At 46.9% G+C, this 27,927-nt stretch overlaps 1 protein-coding gene across 1 annotated transcript; it reads right to left on the bottom strand.

Moving 5' to 3' along the window:
* Window positions 1-2,408: 2,408 nt before the first annotated feature.
* tlcd4b (TLC domain containing 4b) lies at window positions 2,409-18,240 on the bottom strand. The gene is made up of 7 exons (XM_030379237.1): window positions 17,880-18,240; window positions 15,130-15,282; window positions 11,324-11,413; window positions 7,835-7,893; window positions 7,647-7,741; window positions 7,184-7,257; window positions 2,409-6,492 (listed from the first exon to the last, which is right to left on the bottom strand). The coding sequence occupies exons 2-7, from the start codon at window positions 15,273-15,275 to the stop codon at window positions 6,126-6,128; spliced, it is 831 nt and encodes a 276-aa protein (XP_030235097.1). The 5' UTR covers window positions 15,276-15,282; window positions 17,880-18,240; the 3' UTR covers window positions 2,409-6,125.
* Window positions 18,241-27,927: the final 9,687 nt, after the last annotated feature.

The following is a 27,927-nucleotide window of genomic DNA, read 5'->3' as shown; positions in this document are numbered from 1 at the left end:
TCTCTCTCTCTCTGTGACCATGTTTGGTAAAGCTCTGCAGACTGAACCAGCCCTTTGACCAGCTGGAACACAAACTTACACACGCACACACACACACACACATAGTTGGATTCAATCAAGGCCAAGCCCTCCTCCACCTCCTTCCACTTTCTCCTTTTTTTCATCTTTTCTCCCCTTTTGCCTTTTCATCTCCCATATTTAATCCTACCTTTCTAAATCTCGTTCACACATCATTCCTCCTCCGAGGAGGTGAGGAGTTGGAGAGACCCTAGTCATGTTCAAAAAGACCACTTCTGCCCTATATGGTGGACTATTTATGGGTATTGGAATACATTTGGTTATCTTTTTAGCCATTTGGTTATCTGTATAGATAACATTGATAATGCACTGTAAAATAAGTGTACAACTGATATTTCCATGCTTAATCCATTGACGAATAATGAATGTCGTAGTTTCACAGTAGTCTGCAGTCTCAGATTGTTAGGTCGACTTCAACGATGTTGGTGCTACACGCCACCTATAGGCGGCTTCTACTGGACACCTCCATGACCAGGACACAGGGTGGGGTGTTGGGACCGCTTTATTGTTGAGTTGGATGACAATGGTACACGAGGATGGTTATCCAGGCTGCCATGCAGGCGATTCCTCTCTGTAGGCTTAGGGTTACTGAGTCTGTCGAGAGATGGCTGGTTCACCCAGCCTCTCCCTGCCCGAGCCTCTTTGGACTAACTCGGGCCAGGTGAGGCTGCTTAAACCAGCCATCATCCACACACACACACACTCCAGATACCAGTAACAACAAATTGAGGCTTGGGAAATCCCCAGCCGGCCCCAGCCACAGCCATTCGGCTTTGGCCCCTCGGTAGGGCCTTCCTCTCCCGCGGTGAAAGGGCCTGTCCCCATCTCCCTCGAAGAGTATGCAGCCTTGAGATGGATGCAGGGGCTGCAGCCACTGTTCCTTACCGAGTGAAATGAACCGGAAGTATCTCGGTGGCAGTCATGATAAGGGCTGTTTGAGGGAAGCTGCTTATATTCTCTCATCTCCTTTAGCATAGTGTACACTGGCCCATCCTTTAACAAACATTTAGAGCAGCACACCATTCGGCTGATCATGGAATCAATTACTCTCCTACAATCAATCATAGTAATTGGGATCTATGTGTGAGCAACTATTATCAATATGACAACTATTTTGTTTCCCTTTTGTAAAATGGGAGCCTTTATTGAATTTCATTTAATCATCTGCACTGGGGCTGTCATTGTTATACAGCCTGCATGAAACACAGAACGAATGCACGGGCGAAGTACCCAAGATGCGCCTTTAGTGTTCCATCTTCTCTACATCGTAGTTTCTTCACACCGTCCATATCTGCCGTTGCATAATGACAGCCTTGAGTAAGGGCAGTCTAAGCTCCGCGGTTGTCTTTTCCTACGTCCTTGTGAATTATCCTTCACATCTTTGTGTGACCGCATGATTTTTTCCATCGAGGTCAAGGAAAAGAGGTTCGGAAAGGACATATTCCAAAAAAGTATGTCCTATCGGACAGGAACCTATACTTCTGCTTGTTCCATTACCCCTTTCACATGACATTACCCATCATGCACTGGGACCATGGGTCTTCCCTTACCTGACCCGATCTCACTTTGTAGGTTGTGTCAGGTAAGAGTAGGAGATGGAGGGACAAAGAGAGAATATAACGTCGAGAAATAGAAAGAGATGGAGGGGCAGAAAGAGGCAATGAGATGGAGAAACAGAATGAGATGGAAAGACAGAGAGAATGAGATGGAGGGGCAGAAAGAGAGAGAATGAGATGGAGAGAGAGAATGAGAAGGAGAGACCAGAGAGGGAGAGAATTAACAACATCAAAGAGTCCGTCAACTTCCGCCCCGTCATCAACTTTATTGAATGACATAACATTCAAGTAAGTCTCAGCTTCATTGCTACAATCCGATCATTAGTAGTGGTCATCGTAGACGGCGTTGATCCGAGACACAAGTATACAGGGCCTGTGTGTATACTGTTCACCGCTTCACATTAAAGGGGACATACTATACCACCAGGTGTGAGTGTGATTAGCCTTACAAGCCGTTTCAAAAATCTGCCCCATATGACATCACTAGTGGGCGTGTCCACCTAGATCTGTGCTGGATAGATGAGCAACGTTTACTTCAGTCCACTGGGTAGGCCGGTAAACTGATCTATCCGGCACAGATCTAGGTGGACTCGCCCACTAGTGATGTCATATGGGGCAGATTTTCGAAACGGCTTTTTAGGCTAATCACACTCACACCTGGTGGTATAATATCTCCCCTTTAAAACCTCCAGAATAAACAGCTTGAACAGAAAAACAAAAACTAAAGATTGCATTGTATTAAAAGAGGAAATTAAAAAGTGACAAAACAAAAAGTAAGAAGATCAGAAGCTTCACTGGCAAGATTTTAATTGTTTTCACTCTAATCATTCTCATTCAGATCATGTTTTCTGTTCGATTAACCCAACCTCATTAAGTCAGGCTATTCTCAATTCTAACACATTGTGCATCGTTAGTACAAGATCAAAAAGTGCCGTTGTACTTGGTAAGTCTGTATGCCGCCGATCTCTACAATAGGATCGATTGACCTTGTCGCCCTGGGTACCAGGTGACCTCTCAGCATGGCGGTTAAGAGTCCGGCGCTATCCAATCGGACGCCTCCTCTGCTCCCACTGAGCAGCGGGTCAAACGGACCAATCGCGAGCCGGCAGGCATCTTCGTTACGCCTCTACAATCTGCCCTCACCAAATCAATCACAACTTTATCGACAATTTGTAACTTCCCAAAACAATTATTCCCTCCCCAACCCCGCCCTCACCGTTTGCATTGTAACGATTGTATTGAGATCACACCTACCCTCCAACCCCCCCGCCCCCCCACCCCAGCCACCTGATCTGTACCCGGGACCCCCCCCCCCACCCCTACGGAGGCAGAGATCCACGGGACACCCTCTGAAACCAGAGTCCTAGTACCAGTCTGAACTCAAAAAGGCATCCAAAGGTGGCGTACAAAAATAAAAGACAAATAAAACTACGACACAAAAACGGGCCGATGATGACGTTATCCCAGCTCCTCCTTATCAGTCTCATGACGGGGTCCCCACCACACCACCCGCGCCCCCCTCTCCATGTCAGACCCTCGATGTAGTCACCGTTGTAACGGATTCACAGCTTTTAAAGTTCCAGAGGTCAGCCGGACAGGAGTACAGGATCTCGGCTCGTCCGCGACCCCAAAACACGAGGAAGAAGTCCAAAATATAATTTAATGCGCGTGTGTGTTCATTGAGAGTTCCAGTCTCATCCCCATGGGCATTAAAAGATGCTCATTATGCCGCATCACATTCACAGGAGCCAGACCCCCGTCCACACACATGATTCCCCCCCCCCCCTCCAGGAAGGAGACCCCCCTCAGATGATGTCTACGATAATACTTGGCCGGATTATTCATTGTGCAGGCAGGTTACAAAAATATATGCATACAGTATACATATACATTATACAGTATACTTTTACATATATACAGTATACATATACATTATATACAGTATTCATATTAGGAATATAGAAGGAGGGGGGGGGGGGGGGGGGGGATTTCAGCTTTAAAAAAGGGCAAAGGTCATGCTAAAAGAACAAAGAAAAGGGTTGTTAGACAAATCACAGCCCCTGCTGGTGTGAAGCCACAGACAGACAGGTAGAGACGGACAGAGAGACAGGTAATGGGGACAGGCCGCTAGAGGCAGACAGACCGATGACAGCTAGAGGCAAACGAACCGGTAGGGACAGGCAGACCGACGGGCTGGTAGAGGCAGGCAGACAGACAGGTTGGTAGAGGCAGGCAGACAGAAAGGGGGTCAGGGTTCGCCTGATGTAGAGGTTACACAGTGAGTCTGTCGTCCTTCATCGCACGACCGCACACCTCCACCAACTGACCGACCGAAAGGGGGTCAAACTGAAACAAAAATAGACCCAGCCTTCTCCCAAGACCTAGTCAATTCAGATTAGAGTAATTTCAAATTTTTACTGGGCAATTATTACTGGGCGGTCTTTATCCCTGGACAACCCCTCCTCTTTGAAGGAAGAGATCGGTCGACTTCTCAGACGACCTCTGGCCCTAACCCAGAGCAGCACACATAAATAAACCAATACATGCATATACTCTGCTCTGAAGAAGAGACACAACGCACTAGACTTATAAAAAAAAGAAATCGGGGTAGAGAAACCCTTGTTGGATTAACATTAAATCGTTGGATTAACATTAAAATCGTGTATATTTAGAGGTCTCATTCATCTATTCAATCTATTTTTCCTAAGGCCTCCAAAAAAATTGTATATTAATCATGCTTTATAGCGAGGTTATCAATGATCCAAAGTTATAGTAAAAACTAAAACCAGAACAAGCAGCTAGCTGCTTATGTTAGCACATGGCTAGCCACCTCGGGGCTCTACTCCCGAACCGATTGAGCATGTGTGATTATCTGTCGTTCTCTGTATAATAGTATACCAGGATCATTCACGGGACAGACATTCTGTGCGGGGAGTATTGTACAGCACACGCCGAACGCACGCGTGTATAGACGTCACAGCGTCACTAAGAACCACGGAGATGCCCGTGAGCTAGCAGATAAACGCTAGCATGTCAACGTTAGCGTATGAACGGGGGTGGCAGAGGAAATCTCCAGAGCTAATCGACTGAAGCGACACGAGAGAGAGAGAGAGAGAGAGAGAGAGAGAGAGAGAGAGAGAGAGAGAGAGAGAGAGAGAGAGAGAGAGAGAGAGAGAGAGAGAGAGAGAGAGAGAGAGAGAGAGAGAGAGAGAGAGAGAGAGAGAGAGAGAGAGAGAGAGAGAGAGAGAGAGAGAGAGAGAGAGAGAGAGAGAGAGAGAGCAAAAGAAGAACAAAGAGAATAAAGAAGATAAAAAGCTCTCTTGGGTTCAATGAACGAGTGATGGAGATACACATCGGATTTGATTCTTCCCATTACTAAAACCCCCTCGGTACGGGAAAATGAAAAACAAAAAACACACACACACACACACACAAGCAATAACCATTGGGCTGAGTGCGACAGTGAACGCAGAGGGCTGGAGTGAGTCCTCCTGTAGTCTTTATAAGGCAGGGAAGAGAGGTAGAACGCAACCAAAACAACCGGCTCAACCGAAGTATCCCCTGGCCGCTGAGGCAGAGGTTTGTGATTAACTGTTGAGGGGTCTCATCGGACCGGGGCGCGGGGGACGCCGTGTGTGTGTGTGTGTGTGTGGTGGGGGGGGTCCCAGGGTAGCCAGCCTCCGTGTCCCGCATGAGAAATACTGAGTCGATGTCAGTGTCCCCCCTCTGCTCCCGACCGGAGCACGCACTGTTGGCCCCCCCACACCCACCAGTCAGAGGTCAAAGGGCGTTGTGAGCTGGTGTCCTAGCGTCCCCGGCCTACGTGACACCCTGGTCTGTGTGTCTGTCCGTGTGTCCGTGTGTCTGGTTGTCTGGTTGTGTGTTTCCTGGAGACCTCTGTTCTGAGTCGCGGGGCTCGGGGAGATGGGGGAACGATGGGAGGACTGCAGAATAAACCGGACCATAACAAGACGACAGAAACTGTTTTCATAGCTTCATCAACAAGACTGGGGGAGGGTGGGGGGGGGGGATAGAGGAAGCAGAGGACGGGGGTGGTAGTGATGAGTGAGGGGCAGGAGGAGGTGGCGACGGGGAGGTGGAGGTGATAATGACGGACAGGAGGTGGCGGTGAGGAGAAAGTGATTCTGATCAAATCCGCTGATTTTTCCTTCCACTGCAATTATTGCTTTTCTGGACTCTCGGGCCCTTCAGTCGAAGGCAGAGAGAGAGAGAGAAACTAGGGGCAGGGTGAGGGAAAGAAAGGGAGTATTATTAGTAGTAGTAGTAGTAGTAGTAGATAAGGGAGTAGTGATGCTGGAACAGGGAGGGAGGGGGGGGGACACGACCGGGTTACTTTAGCGTGTGCTTGTCAGTCGAACTCCAGGGGGCCTGATTGGGTCAGGTGGGTGGGTGAGGGGGGGGTTCAAGACATTGAACCCCACCCCCCCCCTCCCCCTGCACCACCACCGTTGATCTCCACCTCCGGCGGCTTCAGTCGGCGTGGTTCTTCACGGCGTCCTGCGGCGGCGACGGCGGCGGCGCCGCCAGTGGCTCCGGCTCCGGCGCCGCCTTGGAGCGCCGCGCGGCGGCGCCCGTCAGCACCTTGTAGCAGCCGCGGGCGATCTTGTACATCCAGATGGTGTTGAGGACGTCCAGCGCGATGCAGGACGAGATCCAGGCCACCTGGGCGCCCAGGCCGAGCCGCGCGAAGCTCTCCGTCCCGAAGGTGGCGAACACGCTGGCCCAGTAAGGCGGCATGACGGCGATGCGCACCAGGAAGAAGACCACCGCCATGGCCACGCCGTTCAGCACCACCAGCCGGTGGGAGCGCGGGTACTTCAGCATCTCGTAGAACCACCTGGGGAGGAGGGAGGGGGGGGGGCGAGGGCAGGTCTATTAGTGTGGCGCCTTTCATACGCGTAGGCACTTCACTGTGCCACAATTTCAGCGATAATGAAAGTAAAATGTAAAAGTGTGTAGACACGGATCACCGACAGCAACGAGTCCATTTAAAATAAATAAAAATAATAAAAAGGAAACTCCCAAACAATGTGCTTAGTGGATTGACAGTATTAGGAGGGCGAGGAGACGCGGCTTAAGGATGAAAACGATACAAGATCGAGGGTAAACCCGTTACTTTAACAGGGTGGTGTTACGCCACCAGGTGAGAGTTTTATAAGCCGTTAGAAAATCTCCCTTTACCCGTGTTTTAGCGACATCACAAGTGGGCGTGTCCACCTAGACGTACGGTGGATAGATCAGTTCATCAGCCTACCCGGTGGACTGTAGCGAATGTTGCTTATCTATCCACTTCCAAATGGCTTGTAATCGCAAATCGCAGTCACACCTGGTGGCAAGATATCACCCCTTTAATTTATCCCAAGGGATAATGTTGGGTTAAGAACTTTCAGGTTCTGGGTTCGATCCCAGAGGCAGCTTCAGCGCAAGACGCCCTAACCCCAACCGGCTCATTCATTAAATGGATCTGAATGGTCACGGTAAGTCGCTTCTATTTTGTAGGTGTGTGTATGGGTTGTGTGCGTCTGTACCTCTGATTCACAAACGGTGTGGACAGCTCTGAAATGAGACGGAAGTTGGCAAAGTAGGGAAGTACGCCTCGAGTCTGTAATGAAGGATTAAAACAACCATTAAATATTCATCATGTACAGAACAACAACTATTACATATTCACACTGTCATTTAGTCATCTATTTACTTGTCATTTAATCATTTTCACATCATCAAAATGCAAACAATTCAAGTGAAAAAAACCATCCTGATCTCAAGTGGGAATAAAATGACATGAAGTATGCCTTTTTATTCTATTGGTAAATGTAATCCATTCATTCCATTTTCACTTCAATTTTTTTTCTATATTTGGTATTCCAAATGCTATCAATACCCTTGCTGTTTAAGAACATTTTAATCAAAAAGTCCCTCAGAGATCAATACAGTGCCCCAGTAACCTAGTATCAGCATGTCACTCTGCCCTCACAAACATGGCTGACTCACCAGGACGTATCCGTAAGCGTAGAGCGCCGCCAAGTGGTGACACACGAAGAAGCCGTCTCCCATGGTGCTCCAGTTACATGCCAGCAGCACCAGGTCTACACACACACACACACACACACAATTAATGAAACATTAGAGGACGTGGGGACATATGATTTTTATCATGTATATGAACCAGTGGTACTGACCATAGACGAGGTAGCCACAGGTGATGGCTACGTTGAGCTTCACAAGAGTGGGGTCTCCCCTGAAACACAGCAACAGAGTTGTGTGAACATACAAGTCATGGACGTGGCCACACACACACACACACCCACACCCACACCCTTTTGCCAGATGTAGTCTGAGATTAAATATAATTAAATGGGCTGGAGTGAGTTCAACAATCACAATCAGGTGTCTTTGTCAAAGTCATGATGGGGCCCGTTTGGACGGCACAATGGTACGATTTGGATATTAATTACTCCAAAAGAGTGACCGTTTTAGTTGTCACACAAAGAAACAACCGCAGGAACTCGCGTCTCAAACAAAATGATAATTACTATTAAACCAGAACCTTTTGGCGGGGAGTCAAACACCTGAACCACTATTCACACCTCCAGACGACAGATTCGGGACTAATATTTAGACTGCATTCATCAAAGTACAGTTCCCCATTTCCGTCAAAGGAAACTGAATTCAGCTTCCTTGGTCAGCTTTTTCAATATTGACTCGTTTCAAGACTCACTGATAAAATGTCATGCCCATTTCACAGACCAGGCAATTAGTCATTCATTCCACCTGCTCAACAAACGATCCTTTCCCCTTCTAAAACCTTGAGCGTTCCTGATCGCGTCGGCTCCCGGAGCCACCAGGTAGGGCCCGCGCCGAAATCGACACGCGCCTCTAGACCCGAAGGCGTACATCTGTGGTTAATGGAGGCACCAACACCCCGCCCTCGTGTCCGATCCGACACACAGACGGCTGCTCTCAATCCCGCTGATGCATCACCCGTATCGCCTTACCTCTACACCCCGAGCGCTGCGCAGCCCGCTCGCACTCAGGGATAATACGGCAAAGTGGTCGAGAGCGGCTGAAAGATCACAGCGCCCACCAGACTGTCCCTAATCTGGTGCCTAATCACCTGGTTTAACACCTCACCCCTCAGCCAGGGCATTAATCACCCGCTGAACTTTAGGTTATTGTAGGTTCCCGGGAAAAGGGAGATTGGATTTTTGTTTTAATGACGATTATAATATTACTGTGGTGTACAGTAAGCCCTATCAAGGGTGTTATATTGGGTCATTAAAGTTTAAACTTCAAATTTACCCATTCATCCGTTTAACAGCTTAGCATATTTTTAGCATGATGTGTCTGAACCCCCTTTATCTCGGTGTAGTAACTGTCACTTCACACTCAATATGATGCCGTGTTTCTCTTCGCAGACCCAATACCAACCAAAGGGCATGCGAGAAGGTATAATCGATGAAGTATTGCGGAACACTAAACCCATATTCACAATGCCTTCCTTCAGGAAATTAAGAATCGAACTGTGAAAGAAGCAACAAAAAAAGCTGTGTCCACTCCACCCACACAATGAGGTGTCCGTTGACCCGGTCTCACACACACTTAGCGGATTACGACGCGTTGGTTTGTTGTGGGGCGGTAGAGGAGTGGCCCCGCGCAGACAAAGCGTGGTCACAGGTCCGAGCGGGGGCAAGTCTGGGGTCGCTCAGAAAGGGGAACAATGGGGCCATGTGACTGGTGTTAATGGTGCTGCAACAGACTCAGCAGCCTGGGAGTTCATGCTCACTGTGGACTCACACACCACGGGGTGTGTGAGTGTATGTGTGTGCATGTGTCACCTTCGTTAAAAAAAAAAAAAAAAAAAAAAAAAGGCAGGGGTAAAAACATTACACCTGCCCCTTTCCAAAGACGTCCCCTCTCCGAGGCAACACAGAGAACCGAAGAGGGAGTTGATAACCCAAGATACAGGAACACTCTGCTCCTCTATTCTCCACGTTGGCTCCTCCTCCCCAGGCTTGCAGTAGCATTAGCGATTCTAGCCATGCTAATGACGCGGGCGTATGTGTGTGTGTGTATGTGTATGTGTATGTGTATGTGTGTGTGTGTGTGTGTGTGTGGGGGGGGGGTACTGCATTTATTCAACATTGAGAGGCCGTCGGGAGGGGGGGGGGGGGGTTAGGAGGAACAGCAAGGGAGGGTGGAGTAGTAGCCTGCTAGCATCCATGTTGGGGAGAGAGAGCGAGAGACAGAATAATGTAAAGAGCAATGAGAAGGACGAGGGAAAGACAGAGAAGCAGAGGGGTAAGAAAGAGCCAGGCAGGGGAGAGAGAAAGACGGATGCAACGGATGGAAAGAGAGGAGGGAGGAGGGAGAGGCGAAGAGGACGGGGATAAAGAAAAGAGAGGGGGGAGAGAGAAGGGTGATGGGATGAGGAGAGGGGGAGAGAAAGGCATGGGACTGGGTTCAAGAGGAGAGGGGGGAGAGAGGAGGAGAGAGAGGCCAGAGGGACAGGGATAAAGAGGGGAGAGGGGGGGATGGGATGGGAGAGACAGGGATAAAAGGGAGGAATAGGGGGAGAGAGAGAGAGGCGAGGGGGGCCGGGATAAAAGAGAAGAGAGAGAGGAGGGGGGGGGGGGAGCGAGAGGAGGGTTGGCTAAGGAGAGAGAGGGGGCCATTTATTTCCCCCTCTTCGTTTTTAGGATTCGTTGATGCGCATCACAGAGTCAGCGGGAGAGACGGAGAGAGGAGAGAGATTGGAGAAGGGAGAGAAGAAGATGGAGGGATAGAAATGGAGAGGAAAGCAATAATGAAAGGGTAAATCCAGTGAGTACACCTCTCCAGAGACCATCCCTGACAGAGAGGGCGTCTCTGTACCCCCTTCTGAGAGGGGGGGGGAAGAGCAGGATCCACCCCTCCCTGTTGTTTAACCACACCCCCAACCCCCCCCCCTCTCTCTCTCCTTTTCCACATCCTCTCTGTCTCTCCCTCTCCCCCCCCCCCTCCCTGGGGGAGAGTCCGTTTTTTTTAATCTTTTTTCTCCTTCAAGACTTTGTCAGGGTCCACACACACACACACTTTCCATGAAATGAACTACTGTTAATGCTTTCAAGTGAGGGTTATTATACAGATTACTGAATATACTTGAGTAGGTAAATAATACTGTAAATATCATTTTAATTTGTATCCATTTTCCAAACATCCTCATTGTTGCATTGCTCCGCGTGTTCGGTTTGGCAGATGTTTCGTGCTTGTGTTGACATTGTGTTAACTGGCCAGTGACGAACACCACGTGGGAACTGTCCTCTCCACCTCTACAGGGATGACCTTGTGGTCCGTTTGGACCCCCCCCCAACCCCACCGGGAACATCAGTATCACCTCACTGGCTTCATGTATCACCGGCTCGGAACGGTTATTTATACAGAACTCCATCGGTCGGTGTCACATTCATAGAGGACGGTTCAGGGAATGAGGGCCTGAATTATAAAATATAGAGACGATGAGACAGAAATGGTCGTCTGAAACGATATACCTGTAACTATAGCTGCAGCTCAAGAGGCGAGAGGTCGCAAACGGGTAGACCTTCATAATGCTGGAGTAAATAAAAAGGCTAACCTAAATCGTACCTCGATAGGAAATGTCTTCAGTGACATCGCTGAGAGGGTTCTCTTACCAGACAGGGTCGGCGTTGACTTTGTCGTCGAAACAAAGGATGTAGAGACAGAAGAGCCCAACGACCAGCGCATGGACTGTGGAAACAAGCCTGGAGAGAGAACACACACACACACACACACACACACACACACACACACACACACACACACACACACACACACACACACACACACACACACACACACACACACACACACACACACACACACACACACTTAGAACAAGAATGGAACAGGTGATGGCGATCCAGGTTATGTGTAGAATGTGAGCAGTGACATTATCTCCTCATTTGATACAGCCATGTGGGTTTCATTTGATTGCATTTCTGGGCCACACGCGGAAGTCCACTTTGACCCAGGTAAACCCTTGCCTGACGAACTTTCACCCCTGGGCATTATATAACAGGGTTCTGGCTTTTATCGATATCAGTAGATAATCCAAAGATTGCCTTTCACCTCCAGTGCTTATGGCACTCCCAACCCCACCTCAAGTCAGAGTCTAGATCCACGGGTCCCCCCCCCACAGAACTCTGGACCTGGTCTTCAGAGAGGGACCTGGTCTTACACTTGGAACACACCACAGAATAATTAATCTGATTCTTTTCAGAATTCACCCCTTTCCGACTAAGGTCTGCAAATCAGATTTTTTTGGATGGTTCTTTCAATTCGATTTTTTGCCGGATTGTCGTTTGGTGTGGGGTTGGTTAAGACTGTTTTTTACATAACGTGACGTTAGCATCGAAGAATGAAACAGCTAGAGCGTCTGTATGGAGAGCAACACATTTAACCATATCCGCTCAGCCACCATACATTCTCCTACATCTCCAACTCTTGGTTCCCTAATCATGTTACGTCAGCATATTAAATCTGAGACGAGGCTAAAAAACATCCTGTTTTCTTAGTTGGTCTCCAGTTCCTGAAATTTTGGCAATGTTTGGTCCCTCGCATAACCACCACCAACCCACAGTAGACTGCGAGGCTGTTATGCAAGACGAGGCCTTCCTTCTAATCTGTACCCCCCCCCCCCCCCCCCAGGATCCCAATCAGAAGCCAATACATTAAAGGACAGCCACATTATACAGTAATATAGTGTATATTATATAAACCAGGCTACAAGACCAGTCAGGCGTGGAAGATAAGACGTATCAGTAAAGCGATTCTCTCTCTCTCTCTCTCTCTCTCTCTCTCTCTCTCTCTCTCTCTCTCTCTCTCTCTCTCTCTCTCTCTCTCTCTCTCTCTCTCTCTCTCTCTCTCTCTCTCTCTCTCTCTCTCTCTCTCTCTCTCTCTCTCTCTCTCTCTCTCTCTCTCTCTCTCTCTCTCTCTCTCTCTCTCTCTCCCCCCCCCCTCTCTCTCTCTCTCTCCCCCCCCCTCTCCCTCTCCCTCTCAACGGTATGCAACCTAATTGACCTTTGACCCGTCAGTATGGAAACCCGCCCTTTTGTCTTGATCGATGGGACTGAAAACTAAGAATGGCTGTATGCCTATGGAATGTGACGGTTGGGAATTCTTGGGGAAGATCCGTCTCAGCAGATGTTTAGAGGAACATCTTCAGGAATGTGTTGCTCTGCAGCGTTCACAGTGAACCGGTCAAATTAGGCCCATGATGACAAAATGCTGACCCTTGAATCTCCCCTTCCTAGGAGCTATCCGATTTCGATTTCTCGGTGTTGCGCCTCACTTGCGAGTCTTGTAAAGCAACGTTGGCTAATTAATAGATGTACAACAAGGCTAGGAAAACGCATTGATGCTGGATGTAATCAGTGACGCGGTGATAGCGATACAGATTAGGAAGGTGTAGGGGAAGGCGCCCTGTGATAAGAGCCTGATGACTAGGGAAGGTAAAGGTCCATAGGAGAGGAAGATGTGGCTGCTAAAGAGGAAAGGTAAAAGTCTGTTTGAGAGATAAGTCTCACCGTTCTTAGACTGTGTTAAACTAGAGCCTTAATATCCTAATCATATTCAAATCAGCCTGTGAGAACAGCAGGCAGTGACAGTCAGTGTCTGCACTGTAAGGGAGTAAATGTGAGGGCATAACATTAAAAAACATTATCGAGTAACGCTTGGTATACCAGTGGAGGCTTCTCCAGTGAGGAGAGGGAGGAAGATCCACCTTAACATTGTTGAGAATAAAAAAGGTAGATTGTCCAGACTACTTTAATGAATCAATGCCCTTAAATAGGACTACTTGAATGCCTTTTATCTGTTATGTTTGATTCCCTGGGTAAAGGGGCATTAGCACCCCCTATCGCCTATTGAGAATTACTTCAGGGAGGACGTTCCTCCCTCAGCCTCCAATGACTCCCATTCATTTCCCCGAAAGTGTTGGGGGCCGGAGAATAATAATAATAAATGCTTTATTTTTGATAGGGACTGGCACATTAATGAACATTGATGTTTAAACATCTTTGTAAACATGCCGGATTATAGCAGAGCTGCTAATTTGGATCCGTAGTCCCCCTCTCCCATTGACCATGGGGTTCATTGGGAGAGAGGAGGAAAGTCCTCCTCTGAGTGGGTGTGACTAGCTAAGGGATCTGGATCCCGCCTACTACGTCTGTTCACCAATAGGCTGAAGCCCTGGTTGCGCTATGAACCAATAAGAAGTCCTGGCTGTGGAGCAGCCCGGAGGGAGGGGTTAACCCCTCAAGTCTACGTTACGAGAACCAACAAACCCGCTCAGTCGGATACCTCGTTTCCACCGTTTGTTACTCTGACCGTTCTCTTGATATTGTGGAAAGGATGTTAGTGAATGATTCAGAGCATGATGCCTTAAGAATTGTGTCGGAAAATAAACATAGCCAAATTACAACCAACAGCTTCAGTCATTGAGGGCAAAAATAGGCCCAATGATAGGCCCAGATTTTTTCAAAAGTGACTGACTAATGTATTTGAACCTCTCAAAAATCATTTACAACCAGTGAGGAGACAAAAGTGAAATCTCTGGCATGGAGGCCCTCAGTGCACCATCACCGGCTATCCTGAACAAAGTAGGATTCAGCCTTAAACAAAATAGGGGCTGTAAGATTTGGGAGCTATTAATAAAGTTGAGTTCACAAAATAATTCTGTGAAATACTCTGATAAAAATACGTTCTGGTTGACTGCGTCTGTCTCTCTATATAGATTTAGACCACTCCCGGATCTCTTCGCTGATTAGTCGGGGAAATCCATCTTGGCTGGCGGGATCAATTAAAAGGTGTGTGAAATGAGACACTTCTCAATTGCGGAGAAATGTAGGGACATATTAGGGCTGTTTAGTTTCAGTATTACAGAGTATGTATAGTGGTCATTACTAAGGAGTCGATCCAACTGTGCATTAAGGTACATGTATGGGGGCTTATTAAGGAGTAGGTATGAGTAGGCTGTAGTAAGGTGTAGGTATGGGCATGTATTAAGGAGTAGGTCTAAGTGTCTAGTGAGGTGTAGGTATGGGCATGTATTAAGGAGTAGGTCTTAAGTGTCTAGTGAGGTATAGGTATGGACATGTATTAAGGAGCAGGTGCGAGTGTGAAGTAAGGTGTCGGTATGGGTGTGCGACTATTAAAGAGTTGGGGAGACGATGAATAAAGCAAAAAACCTAACCCTAACGGCTCCTGACGAGTTGGCTGTCGCCTTGCATTGTAGACTCCGCCGTCGGTGTGTGAATCAGTGTATGAATGGTCGCTTTGGATAAAAGCGTCTGCTTCTTGCCCAAAATGCAAATGTAAATGTATTAACGTGTAGGTTTGGGTGTGCGTTATGGAGAAGGGACCGTGCATAGGCTCTGCGTATTACGGTGCTGGTATGGCTGTGTAGTGTACTACCAACCTCGAATTCCACTCTGTGAGCTTGTTAGCGGGCACGAGGCCATAGGCGGGCGTGAGGACCGCAGAGAGCAGCGGACTGACCACCGAGAAGAGCAGCTGGAAGGTGACGAAGCTGCCGGCCACCACGGTCAACTCTCTGGTTTCCATCACTCACCTGGAGGAGCAGAGGGGAGGGGAGGGTTAGAACCACATGTCGGGTGGCCCTCACTTGGACAGAGGAATACTCTGATAGAAGGAAGGAAAATAAAGAACATGAAGAAAAGAGACATCTGAAGGAAAGTGAAACAGGAAGACCAATAAGCTGCAGCTGTCATTAGCAGGGGGGGAGGGGAGGGGGAAAGAGAGAGCGAGAGCGATAGGGAGAGAGAGAGCGAGAGCGAGAGACGCTAGACAAGCGAAACAGAAACAGTTGAAGGCTTTGCTTGCCTGCCTCTCACAGCATTGAGGTTGAATCGTTGTTATTTTAATGCTGTGAATTTTTGCAAGAGGATTATAGTTGAGAAAACGAGCAGGCAGCAGAAGAAAATAGGATTTGGAAGATGGAGCAAGAGTTGCACACAGAGGCCTTACATTACGGACAAGCTGGTCAACTGTACAAATCCAAGTCTGAAGGTCCCTGGGTTCTAAAGTCCTTACACCACCTGGTTTCAAACCCCCTTGAGCAAGAGTCCCCCCCCCCCCCTACCAGCTTCTTAAGAACCTCCCTATGTACGGCTGAACCCTGACCTGCTCCTTAATGTCCTGTCTCTGTACCATCCAAAACAAAAATGCTCCTTAATGACCTGCCTCTGTACTGACTTACCCATACCAGCTCCTTAATTACCGGTCTCCCTGCAGTCAAACCCCTGCCTGGACCATCTCTAACCTCTAACCCCTGCCTGATCCTTAATGACCTGGATTCACTGACTAACCCTTATCTTCTTCTGAACAATCAGTCTCAAACCGTTACCTTCTTGGAAAATGAGATAAACAGAAAAAGTGAATACGTGTGAATCCTGAGCATGACCCCTCTTTGCAAACCGTCAATATGTTTGCTTATCAAGTGGACACACACACACACACACACACACACACACACACACACACACACACACACACACACACACACACACACACACACACACACACACACACACACACACACACACACACACACACACAGGATATTCAAAGCTGTCCGGGAAACGCCGGATGTGGTCAGAAGTGGTCGGAGCAGTCTAGAACGCCCTGACCACTGAGAACTATGATTGGGCCACGAGATATAGAGATCATTGTTGCATGCCAGAAGCTAGGCAGCCTTCAACATGAGTTGTATATATGCTAAGTCACTGCCTCCAGTTGTAGCAACCCAAGTAGAGTGACCTCCGGCTCCGATAAACACATGACACTTTAGGCATGAGGAAGACATAACCTTCTATTTTTACCCGAAAAGCAGCCATAATACACATTCCTTCTATTCCAATACAGAGGTGGGGGGGGGGGGTACACAACTCCTTACAAGCTAGCTAGCTAGGATAAGTGCAATGAATTCCACAGAAGGACCCTCCACATGAAGAGGTTATGCTGTGCGGACGGATCTGTTTTGCAACACAGAACCGTGTCATAGCCTCCCCAAGCCATGGTTGTTTACATTTTACACATGCACTTTGTGTTCCTTCCACATGTACACCATTGCAAGAGGGCGGTTCATTGACCTGACAAACTAAACGTGTCCAAGTAGCAGCAGGGACATCATCGACCTCCCAGAGCATTCTCTGTCCCTAATGTCACGGGCTATAACCGAGCGAGGAGCGGGTTATCCAGAATAGGACCGGAGGGCCAGAGCTCTGCACATTCCGGGCCACGTCGTTCCTATGCTGCTGCTGCATGGAGCTGAATAATTCATCTGTATTCTTAACCTGGCTGGCTGGTTTGGCATGCCCTTCCTCTATGCATAGACCTCCATAGCCCAACCTGACAACTTGCTGTACCTTTTAACGTTCGCCCTTGATTCTCATCTGCTGTTGTAAGCATATATGACCCCCCCCCCCCCCTGACATATCGACCAAAATAAATAATTGCGCTTAAATGTCCCCCTGTTCCCGAGGAAATACAACACGGCCACCGTCTACCGCATTGCTGCTGTTCCTGCAGGCAAGACTACATCACACACACAACATCAAACATATTTATATTAAAAGGATGTGTAGAGCATGGGGCTGAATGTGGCGACAGTACACGTATGATTGTATCGATACTATAACGTTATGTGCTTCATTGGAGGAGGTGGACGTGGGCTGCAGTAAAACGACAACCATGGCTGTGAAATAGAGGTGGTACACCACAGCTCAACCAATGTGCACTACGATTAAACACATCACTGTCTACTACTCTGTCTCTGAAGGGATGTTAAGATCCCCCTGGATCGGCTCGTCACGACAACACACTTGGTTAATGGGGAAAGGCGTGCAGAACACACACACACACACACACACACACACACACACACACACACACACACACACACACACACACACACACACACACACACACACACACACACACACACACAGGGCTTCGCGATTCGCAACAAGCAGCTCCGTGAGCGAACGAAGGAGCGAAGTTGAAGGCTAGGAGACACCGCGGCTAGGAGAGACCGCGGCTAGGCTACACACAACCACACCAGACACGTTGACACAACCGCTCGATTGTGCAACCGGCGCCCACACAGACCTAGCGGTGCCCGGTGTGCGGGCTCCACGGAGTGGTTACCTGAAATCAGTTGCATATGTCCGTAAAGGTCGCCTTTAGCCGCCGTCTTCTTCACTTTCTGTACCACTCTTAAGCTAGCGCCTCGGCTAGCCTGGTAGCTAACAGCCCACTAGCTCCCTTAGCTGCGACCCCCCCAGCGAGAGCCGGAACACCGCCGAGCACCGGGCATTGCGGTAACAGCCAACGTGGTGGGTGGTTATGGGGTTTCCTCATCACATTATTATTTCCTGATGGGCGTCATTGCATATTCCTTAGGATGAAGTAGTGTCCGAGCAGGGAAAGTTTTAGCTGCCTTTATTTTGGCGTTGACAGGTTAGGAGCGACCGGTGACGCCTGGACGTGCCCGCCCCTTCTGGCACCCGCCCCTCCATTTGGAAACACCCCCTCTGAACAAAGGCCTCATTGCAGCAGCTCTCCTCATAATGAGATAAATAAAGGAAAACACACAATCCTGATTTTCTACATTTATCTTATTATGAGGAGCGCTGCTGCAATGTGTGGTCATGTCAAGATGAAGATAGCACTGTGTCGCAGAGTGCTATCTTAATCTAGACATGACCACTCGTGTCACGCCATGTAAGCCAAAATGAAATTGCACTATGTTTTGTTTATTTAGCAATTGTGTGTAGATAGGCTGCGTGTGTAGGCTGTGTAGGTATCATGCTTTAGGGTGCAAACGCTGACATGATTGGAAATGCGGCATTGCAGCATTGACAACCTGTTCTACATGTTCTGTAGTGTTCTTTACTGTCCTGTCGTAATCCCTTTGAGATACTATGTTATCTACATATCGCAGGGTTTTGGATCATCCTCGAAACAGTAGCATACAAAAACCTGGCAAGAAATCTGCATAATATTGATATAAATATGACGTTGGTAAGATATAGCAGCTTGAGAGTGTCTAGCAATGAAATACATACCACACAGACAAACACACAGACACACACACACGCACATACGCACGCACGCGCGCGCGCACACACGCACAGGCTTTGCAACCATATACTTTTTGAGTGTGAAAGGAGAGAGAGACACACACACACACAAATAGATAAGCTGAAACAAGTAAGATAAACTGAACAGGACTTAAACCATATTCAATGTCTGTTCAACATCTCAACATATTGTATTGTATTATTTACCATATTCAACTGTCTTTTGTAGCCAAATGAATACTACAGCATTTAACAGTTGATATATTTTCTGACCAGTCCATATCCTTTCTTGATTGACCGGATACATTTTCTGGAGATCATATTTTCTTTAAGCTAGAATATTGCAAATGTGCATCTAGAATATTTTAATATGTATGTCATTGACAAATGAATATAATTATAAGTTAACAAATGCACATCTGTACATAGTATGTGTGTACCTTTCTATATGTAAGTGGGTATGTGTATTCATACTTGTACATTATCAATTTGTTCTGTAGGAACTTGCAGAAAATAAGAGTGATTTTATTCAATTTGGCTTTAGGGAAGAGGGAGAATAAGAATGATAGAGTTTGCAAGAGACAGAGAGAGATGGAAAGAGGGAGAGGGAGAGAAAGACAGGGCGAGATACCCAAAAGAGAGCGAATAGAAGGGCGAGAGAGGAAGAGGAAGATGAAAGGAGATGAAGAACGAGGGATAGGAAGCAAGCCAAGACAGAGAGACATAGAGAGCAAGAGAGAGAGAGAGAGAGAGAGAGAGAGAGAGAGAGAGAGAGAGAGAGAGAGAGAGAGAGAGAGAGAGAGAGAGAGAGAGAGAGAGAGAGGGGGAGGGAGGGAGGGAGGGAGGGAGGGAGGGAGAGAGAGAGAGAGAGAGAGAGAGAGAGAGAGAGAGAGAGAGAGAGAGAGAGAGAGAGAGAGAGAGAGAGAGAGAGAGAGAGAGAGAGAGAGAGGGAGGGAGGGAGGGAGGGAGGGAGAGAGAGATGAAGAGAGGGAGAGAGGGAGAGAGAGAGAGAGAGAGATGAAGAGATTAAGAGAGAGAGAGGGTGTGTTTTGGTGACAGTGTGGTGATATTGAGGAGTGGATCCCATTTCTTACAGATAGGATCAATACAGATGACCCATCAGGAGCTCATTAGGGTGATCACCTGCCAATCAGAGTGCAGGAGGAGCAGCCAGGACAACAACCAGGCCATTAAACACAGCTCACAGATCAATGCCAGCACAACAACGGAATGACTCAACCGACGCGACAACACAAACACAACACACATCTCCCTAACGCACAAGAGGACATCACACTTTGCATTGAATTATAATGGATCATTTAAACATGACATACTCTCGATAGCATGAGGACATCAAATCGAATCAGGTGTTACTAATACCACTCCTACAACCCTTTTGCTAGGGTTGTTAGTTGCGTTGGTGTTCCCTCGGGTTGTTTATGTATTATGTTATAGTTGTGTAAGAAACCTTGGTTGCGTTAGTAGTGTGGGTTGTGTCGTGTTGTGTTGGAGGAGTTTGTCTCTGGCTGTAGGGCGTGATGAGAGACGAAGAGGTGGTGTTGGGGGGACGGCAGGTGAGGAGGTGTTTGGGGGTCAGGTGAGGGGGTGTGAGGGTGTATGTCGTGGGGGCAGCGGAGGAGGTGGGGTGGGGTGCTGTGCGCTCGCCTCAGGCCCAGCGTTCTCATCACAGGACAGAATGCCAGGGATGCCCGAATGTTCGATACTAGGGAGGCGCAGGGCGGGACCTTCAGTGTCAGGGGTTTAGCTGTGAGAGAGAGAGGGGGTTATATATCTGTAAACAGATATCTGATAGAGGAATATCTGTTTGCAATCACTGTTTTGAATATTGCTCGGCCCAATCCATAGTTGTCCTCCTTGTCCTTGTAGTTGTTCTCATGGTTCTGGCTCTGGGGACAGTTGACTGATGTACACAGCTCATAGGAAATAGCGTCCCGGTAGACCGAGCTGATGCTACAACTCATGATCCGCTCTCTGCCTACGCCTTCTGCCGAGGAGGGCTGGCTGCGAGAGTTGTCTGGGCCTCGCTGTCATACACAACGGTGAAGATAAAAACCTTTATTGCCGTATAGACAGCAAGAATATGCTGCGGTTCACCAGTTCTGCCTGTGACCACCTGAACCAGCAACCCTCTAAGGGTCTTATATGATGCAGAGGCCAAGGGGTTCACCCCAAAGGTTTTTTTGTTTTTGTTTTTATTCTTATCTTTTTCTCATCTTTTATCTTTAGATTACGTATTATTTATTTGCTCGGTTATTTGCCCATACAGCTGAGGATGCCTGGAGCAGGAGCGAATCGGGGACCTTAATGACCTCGCCTCGTGGTTCTATCTCGTTGTTTTATTTGCATATGCACTTGAATAAACTTGAAACTGGAGTCGAGCAGTTTTACATCCTGAGCTACTGCTGCCAGGGATGGCCTGACCTGGAAGACAAACTGTGACCTCGGTCTTGTGGGCGTAGTGCAACACTGAAAACAAGAGGGGTTAAAACAAAAGATTGATTTTGAGAGAGAGCGAGGGAGGGAGAGACATCACATGTGCTTAATGTAACACAAACCACCGAAGAAGAGAACGGATGTCTACTCCTGGAAGACTACATTCGGACAAGTAGATTCTGCTGTATGTTACCCAGGTATTTTATTCACAAAAAATGTCTATACGCTTTCGTTACAAGTCTTTTGTTACGTTGGTAATGGATTATTCATTTTTTTTCAACAGGGCAAGCATGGAACGTTTATTTTCATGTAAAAACCTTAAAAGTCAGCGTGAGAGATTAAGTAGTACAGACATACATTTCTAATTAAAAGCTTTGACAACAAAAAATGTGAGCCTTTGTTTAAAAAGAATAGCATGTTGAGGCTGACCTCCCTTGCTCTGGAAGTTTGGTCTAGATTTGTGAAAAAAAACATAGTTATTCTGTGAATAAAACATAACAACTAAACACTGCTTCACCAGGCTGGGTTGAAACTCAAGGCGCAATGAGCTCCCTGAAGAACTGAGAGCTCTGGTGGGTCACAACACAGCAGCAGATCAGAGATGTGTTTTGGTCCTTAAACGTTTAGTGCTTTATATTTAAATGTAAATATCTGTGATATCTTTAACTTAATTTGCTGGCAAACAGGAAGGCAGTGCAGTGATGAAATATGGCCTGCTTCCTTATAGACTTGGTTAAATCGCTAGCAGCAGCATTCGGGATTAGTTTGAGCTTTAACTGCTTTTGTATGAGAGACCTGTAAAATCGGCATTACAGTAGTCAAGCCTACTTAAAAGGAACGCATGGAGGAGTTTCTCAAGACGTCGTTTGGACATCAACACTTTAATCCTTGCTGTGTTTTTAAGGTGATATTTGTCTAACAGTATTGTTAAAGCTAAGATCCGAGTCCATAACAACGGCAAGATTTTGGACTTGGTTTGAATGATAGAGATTCAATATAAGTGTTTGCTTTAACTCTCGTTTTTATCCCCTCCATTTAGCTGGAGGTAATTGTGCCTTTTCCACTCATTGATTTGCTTAATGCACCCAATGAGTGATTAAATCTGACCATACTCACCCGTTGCTAATAAACATAGAAGTGACCAGCATTTCCAAATTTGTGAGGGTTTGTGTTTTCCAAATTTTGAACAAGTTAGAGCTTAAAAGTTGAAAATAAGCGGCCTGATAACCCGGGGAACCCGATGCTATTTTGTTGATGGCCTTTTTTATGATTGGACTTTAACTAATTGATTGCTGTTACCAGACGGATCTTTCTAGCTTGTGAATTAATATGCGACGATCCCTGTATCATGGGCAGTACTGCAATCTAATGTTACTAGAACTGAGATTTGTTGTCAGTTTTTAATAAAATCTTTTGAAAACCTTGACAGGAGACGATTCAGTGCTGTGACGGGGTCGGAATCCATTTTAGTAGTAAGAAAACCACTGGTACAATGATTTTACTGCATCAAGATTATTCTTTTTCAGAGGTCTTGAACCTCTAGGCCTTGAACCTGCAGGTTCAAGGAGTTCAGCTGAACGTGGTGACACACACATACACATTCACACACACACACACACTCACACATCTCTGAGTCGTCAGCCTCATGATTCATAAGGGAACAAAGAGATATGCAGACTGTTGACGCAGAGACGAGCAGAGACAAACACCACAACATTACTGTTGTCCCTCAGGAATGTATCTGACCGAATGCAATTCAAAACATTTTTAAAGACTCTCATTCTGCAGAAAATCAAGGTTAGCTACAGTTAGAGGTTTTCAAATGCTGCCCGACCTCCGGGTGAAACAGATCAAAGTCTTGGTGCAGTAAACTCCAAGAAGGGCTGAAGAATTTGATTAAGGAGCAGGTAAAGTAACATGAACGCTGCAGAGTATTGAATCCTTAAATGTTCTATATTTATGTAAACTCTGTTTTGACGATTATGCTAACATTGTGTCTGTACAGAACCCATTGCACTCCAAACCATCCCATGAAGGAGGGATTCTTTCATAGGATTCATTCTCAAGGGCTCTTCCCCTGGGTTTGGGGAGTTCTTCATTGCCCTTCATGGCTACGGGTTAGGGGGGTGGGGGGGTCATATACTATGGTCTCTGAAGCCTTTTGAGACTGGAACTTGAATCAAGAGCTAAAAAAATAAAACAGACTTGATGTTAAACTCTCAAAACTATCAAACTATCGTAAGCGTTTCTCGTTCACTAAATGTGCTACCCATTTAACGCCAAATGCTCTTTGGCAGAATCGGTACATGGAAGTCGTTTAGACATTATTATTCATTCATAATTCCACCATGTAGTAAGGCTTACGACACAGATATCTTCGCGGCTGTGGGCAAGCATTTGCATTATTTTCTGTGGGGCTGCCGTCTGTAACTGGTTTGGCTGCGTTCACAAAGTGGATCGTGCACACTCTCATACCTTGGGTGGTGAGAACAGCTGCTGCATGAGGGAACAGACACACACACACGCACGCACGCACGCACACACACACACACACACACACACACACACACACACACACACACACACACACACACACACACACACACACACACACACACACACACACACAAACACACAAACATACCACACATACCACCAACACCATTTGTGCAGGTAAACACATTTTGGCACAACTACAGCTAATCATTTGCTGGTGCAAATATAATGAAATCTGTCTCTTAAATGTGTTATCATCCGTCCCATTAAACACATAGGAATGGACTCCCAACAATATAATGAACACATCACAACAGCGGGTCGTTGACCGGGATACGGGTCCTGGCTTTTCCTCGCTAACTCTGCAGCAGACGGTTAATTATCACCAAGAGAGAATTATAAGTACTTTCATACAAAAACTACTGCCTATATGTAACCAATGTCTTTCTGCGTTGTGTCTTGTATCTTCCAGTGAGGCACACACAGGAGTCGAGTACTAGAGGTTTATTCTTTCCAAAGGAGACAAAACAACACGGGCGTCACACACAATCCGGGATATCACTCTCCACTCAGCTCCGTGCATCAGCGCTCACTCACGCTAGACACATATATCCTGTGACTTTCAATAAATACATGTAAGGAATAAATTATAAAAATGTAAACAAAGCATAAAATGATCTCAAATAAATTAATTAAATAAAAAGACAGTATATTAAATATATACACTAATAAAGGAAATAAAATATAATAGAGAATTGTCATTTTCCTCACACTCATTTTACATATTTTACCATAAACAAAGACACATAACAGGCATACCTTTCCAAAGGAGACAAAACAACACGGGCGTCACACACAATCCGGGATATCACTCTCCACTCTACAAAACAAAGGAAGCAAACAATTGACCACACATACCGGATAAAACAACCGCATTTGAAATATCAAGGCGGGAAAAAACTAAGCTACCACCGGCTCAAGCTAGGTTACGAGTTAATCAAAATCCACCCTTCCAACAGTTCAATTAAATTGTCTAAAGCACCAGAGTTTCTCCCGCGTGCCTAAAAGCACGTCACAAAGCAGTGTGAACCACCACAGCCGTTCAAGGGCAACAAACAAGGGGTTAACATAAAAATCTAACGGAGAGAGACACAAACGGAACTCACCAGCTCCGTGCATCAGCGCTCACTGACGCTAGACACACAGGTGCAACGCCAAACCACTCCCCCGGGAAACAAAAGGCATGCCATACGGAACAACGAAATCAACTTACAACTAGGAACCAATATTTGGTGGAGTTCACAATAAAAAAGGTATGAACAATGATAAAAAAATAACACAAAATAAAATTAAATTTAGCTCGGCTACATATATAACGAATCAAGCAATCAATTGAAAAGATCAAGCAATTGAAGTACTTTCGGTTCAACCACTTTTTCCAATCTTAGGAGGCTCAGATTGGACGATGAATGTTGAATTGAATTGATGGTTGGCCTTTACCACTCTTGAATGATCGCATCAGACGAGCTAATGCAATCATCTGATTTGATCATCAGTATGCTAGGCCAAATTGTATGATCACGCTAATTTCTTCCCTTGTAAAGAACTAAAAAACGATTATTTACTAATTTCACAATGTTCATTGTCAAGGTTTAGAATTGAGAAAGCCACAATCCAACCTTTTGGTGGTAAGTCTAAAATGGTGGACGTTATCCTCAAAATAGAAGTGGGTTTCATGAGGAGTAGGACAGTTAAATCGATGTTAGGTCCTCTCTAGTTTTTCAAGAGTCGTTCAACGGCCTTGGAGGATGTCCCCTGCGAGCCAGCATCAAGTTGTTGTTCCACATACCGTCACAAGATGGCATTGGTGCTTTTAGCAGAGCATGAGCCGCAGGCTGAGGTCTCGGGTCTTTTTTCTTTAACATCAGTGCGATGGTAAATTAACTAATCCTAAAAGAAATAGAGTTTTATAATTGTTTTACCCCAACGATTCTTAATTATATAAAAAAAAAAAAAATTCAAATCTTGAACCAGACTCACCTTGTGATATTCAGAAAAAGAATGGAAGCATTAACAGATTGGATAGAAAGATAGGTCTGAGTTTAACACAAGGCTAGTTTGGTTAGCCTCAGGTTGTGTAACATGTTTTGGACTATACTGTAACAAGACTGGTTGTAGGAGCACAGCACATTTTGCCAGGTCCCAGAGTGTGTAGGTGGGCATGCGCACGGAGGCGTTAACGAAGGGAGGGGCCGAGGATGCTGTGGATTTATGCTGTGCCACACACTCTGTTAGTCCATGCATCACTCCCACACACACACACACACACACACACACACACACACACACACACACACACACACACACACACACACACACACACACACACACACACACACACACACACACACACACATCCACTATGCATTAGTCAGGCTTAAGTCAGAAGGGTAGGACAGGACATGTAGGGTTTGAGGTAACAAACCAAGAGTTGTGGGACGAATCATCTGCTTTGTGTGTGTGTGTGTGTGTGTGTGTGTGTGTGTGTGTGTGTGTGTGTGTGTGTGTGTGTGTGTGTGTGTGTGTGTGTGTGTGTGTGTGTGTGTGTGTGTGTGTGTGTGGATGTTAGTGGATGTGTATGTATGTGTGAATGTGTTTGGAAGTGTGTGTGTGTGTGTGTGTGTGTGTGTGTGTGTGTGTGTGTGTGTGTGTGTGTGTGTGTGTGTGTGTGTGTGTGTGTGTGTGTTAGAATAGATTAAATTAGAAAAACTTTATTTATCCCAAAATGGGCAATTTTGTTCACAGTTTCCCGTCTCACATAATAAATTACTTGATAAATACAATAAATAGCAATAGGAGATAGACAAAAACATATATCAAAGGCAGTCCAACACACACATTTAACTCACAATTCATTTCAGCCCGTCAGTAACAACCACCCTGCCCCTGGAAACACCCAGCAACACTGGTGTGCTCTCCACCTACTCCTGACTTCTGTCATCATTTAGTAACCTGATGGTTGCAGGGATAAAAGAGTGGGAGTACCTCATTGTTCTTGTCCTGATTGAACAGTAGCGCCGCCCTGAAGGCATTCGTTTAAATTCTTTACTGAGGACATGGTCAGGCTGACTGATAATGCATTTAGCTTTCTGGACTGCTTGTTTGTTCCACAATGAACTTATGCTCTTGAGCTGGATTCCAGTGATCTTAGAGCAGATCTTCACAATTTTATTTAAACTATTCATGTCCTTCACTGACAGACTTTTAGTCCAGCATCCTCATCCTCATCCTCATCGTCATCCGCTTATCCGGGGTCGGGTCGCGGGGGGAGCAGCTCAAGCAAGGGGCCCCAGACTTCCCTTTCCCGGGCCACATTGACCAGCTCTGACGGGGGGATCCCGAGGCGTTCCCAGGCCAGTGTTGAGATATAATCTCTCCACCTAGTCCTGGGTCTTCCCCGAGGTCTCCTCCCCACTGGACGTGCCTGAAACACCTCCCAAGGAAGGCGCCCAGTGGGCATCCTTACCAGATGCCCGAACCACCTCAGCTGACTCCTTTCTAAGTAAAGGAGCAGCGGCTCTAATCCGAGTTCCTCACGGATGGCTGAGCTTCTCACCCTATCCCTAAGGGAGACGCCAGCCACCCTTCTGAGAAAACTCATCTCGGCCGCTTGTACCCGCGATCTCGTCCTTTCGGTCATCACCCAGCCCTCATGACCATAGGTGAGGATAGGAACGAAGATCGACCGGTAGATCGAGAGCTTTGCCTTGCGGCTCAGCTCTCTTTTCGTTACAACGGTGCGGTAAAGCGAACGCAATACCGCCCCCGCTGCTCCGATTCTCCGGCCAATCTCACGCTCCATAGTACCCTCACTCGCGAACAAGACCCCGAGGTACTTGAACTCCTTCACCTGGGCTAAGGACTCATTTCCTACCCGGAGTAAGCAATCCACCGGTTTCCTGCTAAGAGTCATGGCCTCAGATTTAGCGGTGCTGATCCTCATCCCAGCCGCTTCACACTCGGCCGCCAGCCGATCCAGTGAGTGCTGAAGGTCACAGGCCGATGATCCAATGAGGACCACATCATCTGCAAAAAGCAGTGACGAGATCCTCAGACCACCGAACTGCAACCCCTCCCCACCACGACTACGCCTCGATATC

This window comes from Gadus morhua, chromosome 2 (assembly GCF_902167405.1).
Source record: "Gadus morhua chromosome 2, gadMor3.0, whole genome shotgun sequence".
Lineage (NCBI taxonomy): Eukaryota > Metazoa > Chordata > Actinopteri > Gadiformes > Gadidae > Gadus > Gadus morhua.
The sequence above is the reverse complement of the archived record's forward strand: the minus strand, read 5'-3'. Positions and strand labels throughout refer to the sequence as shown.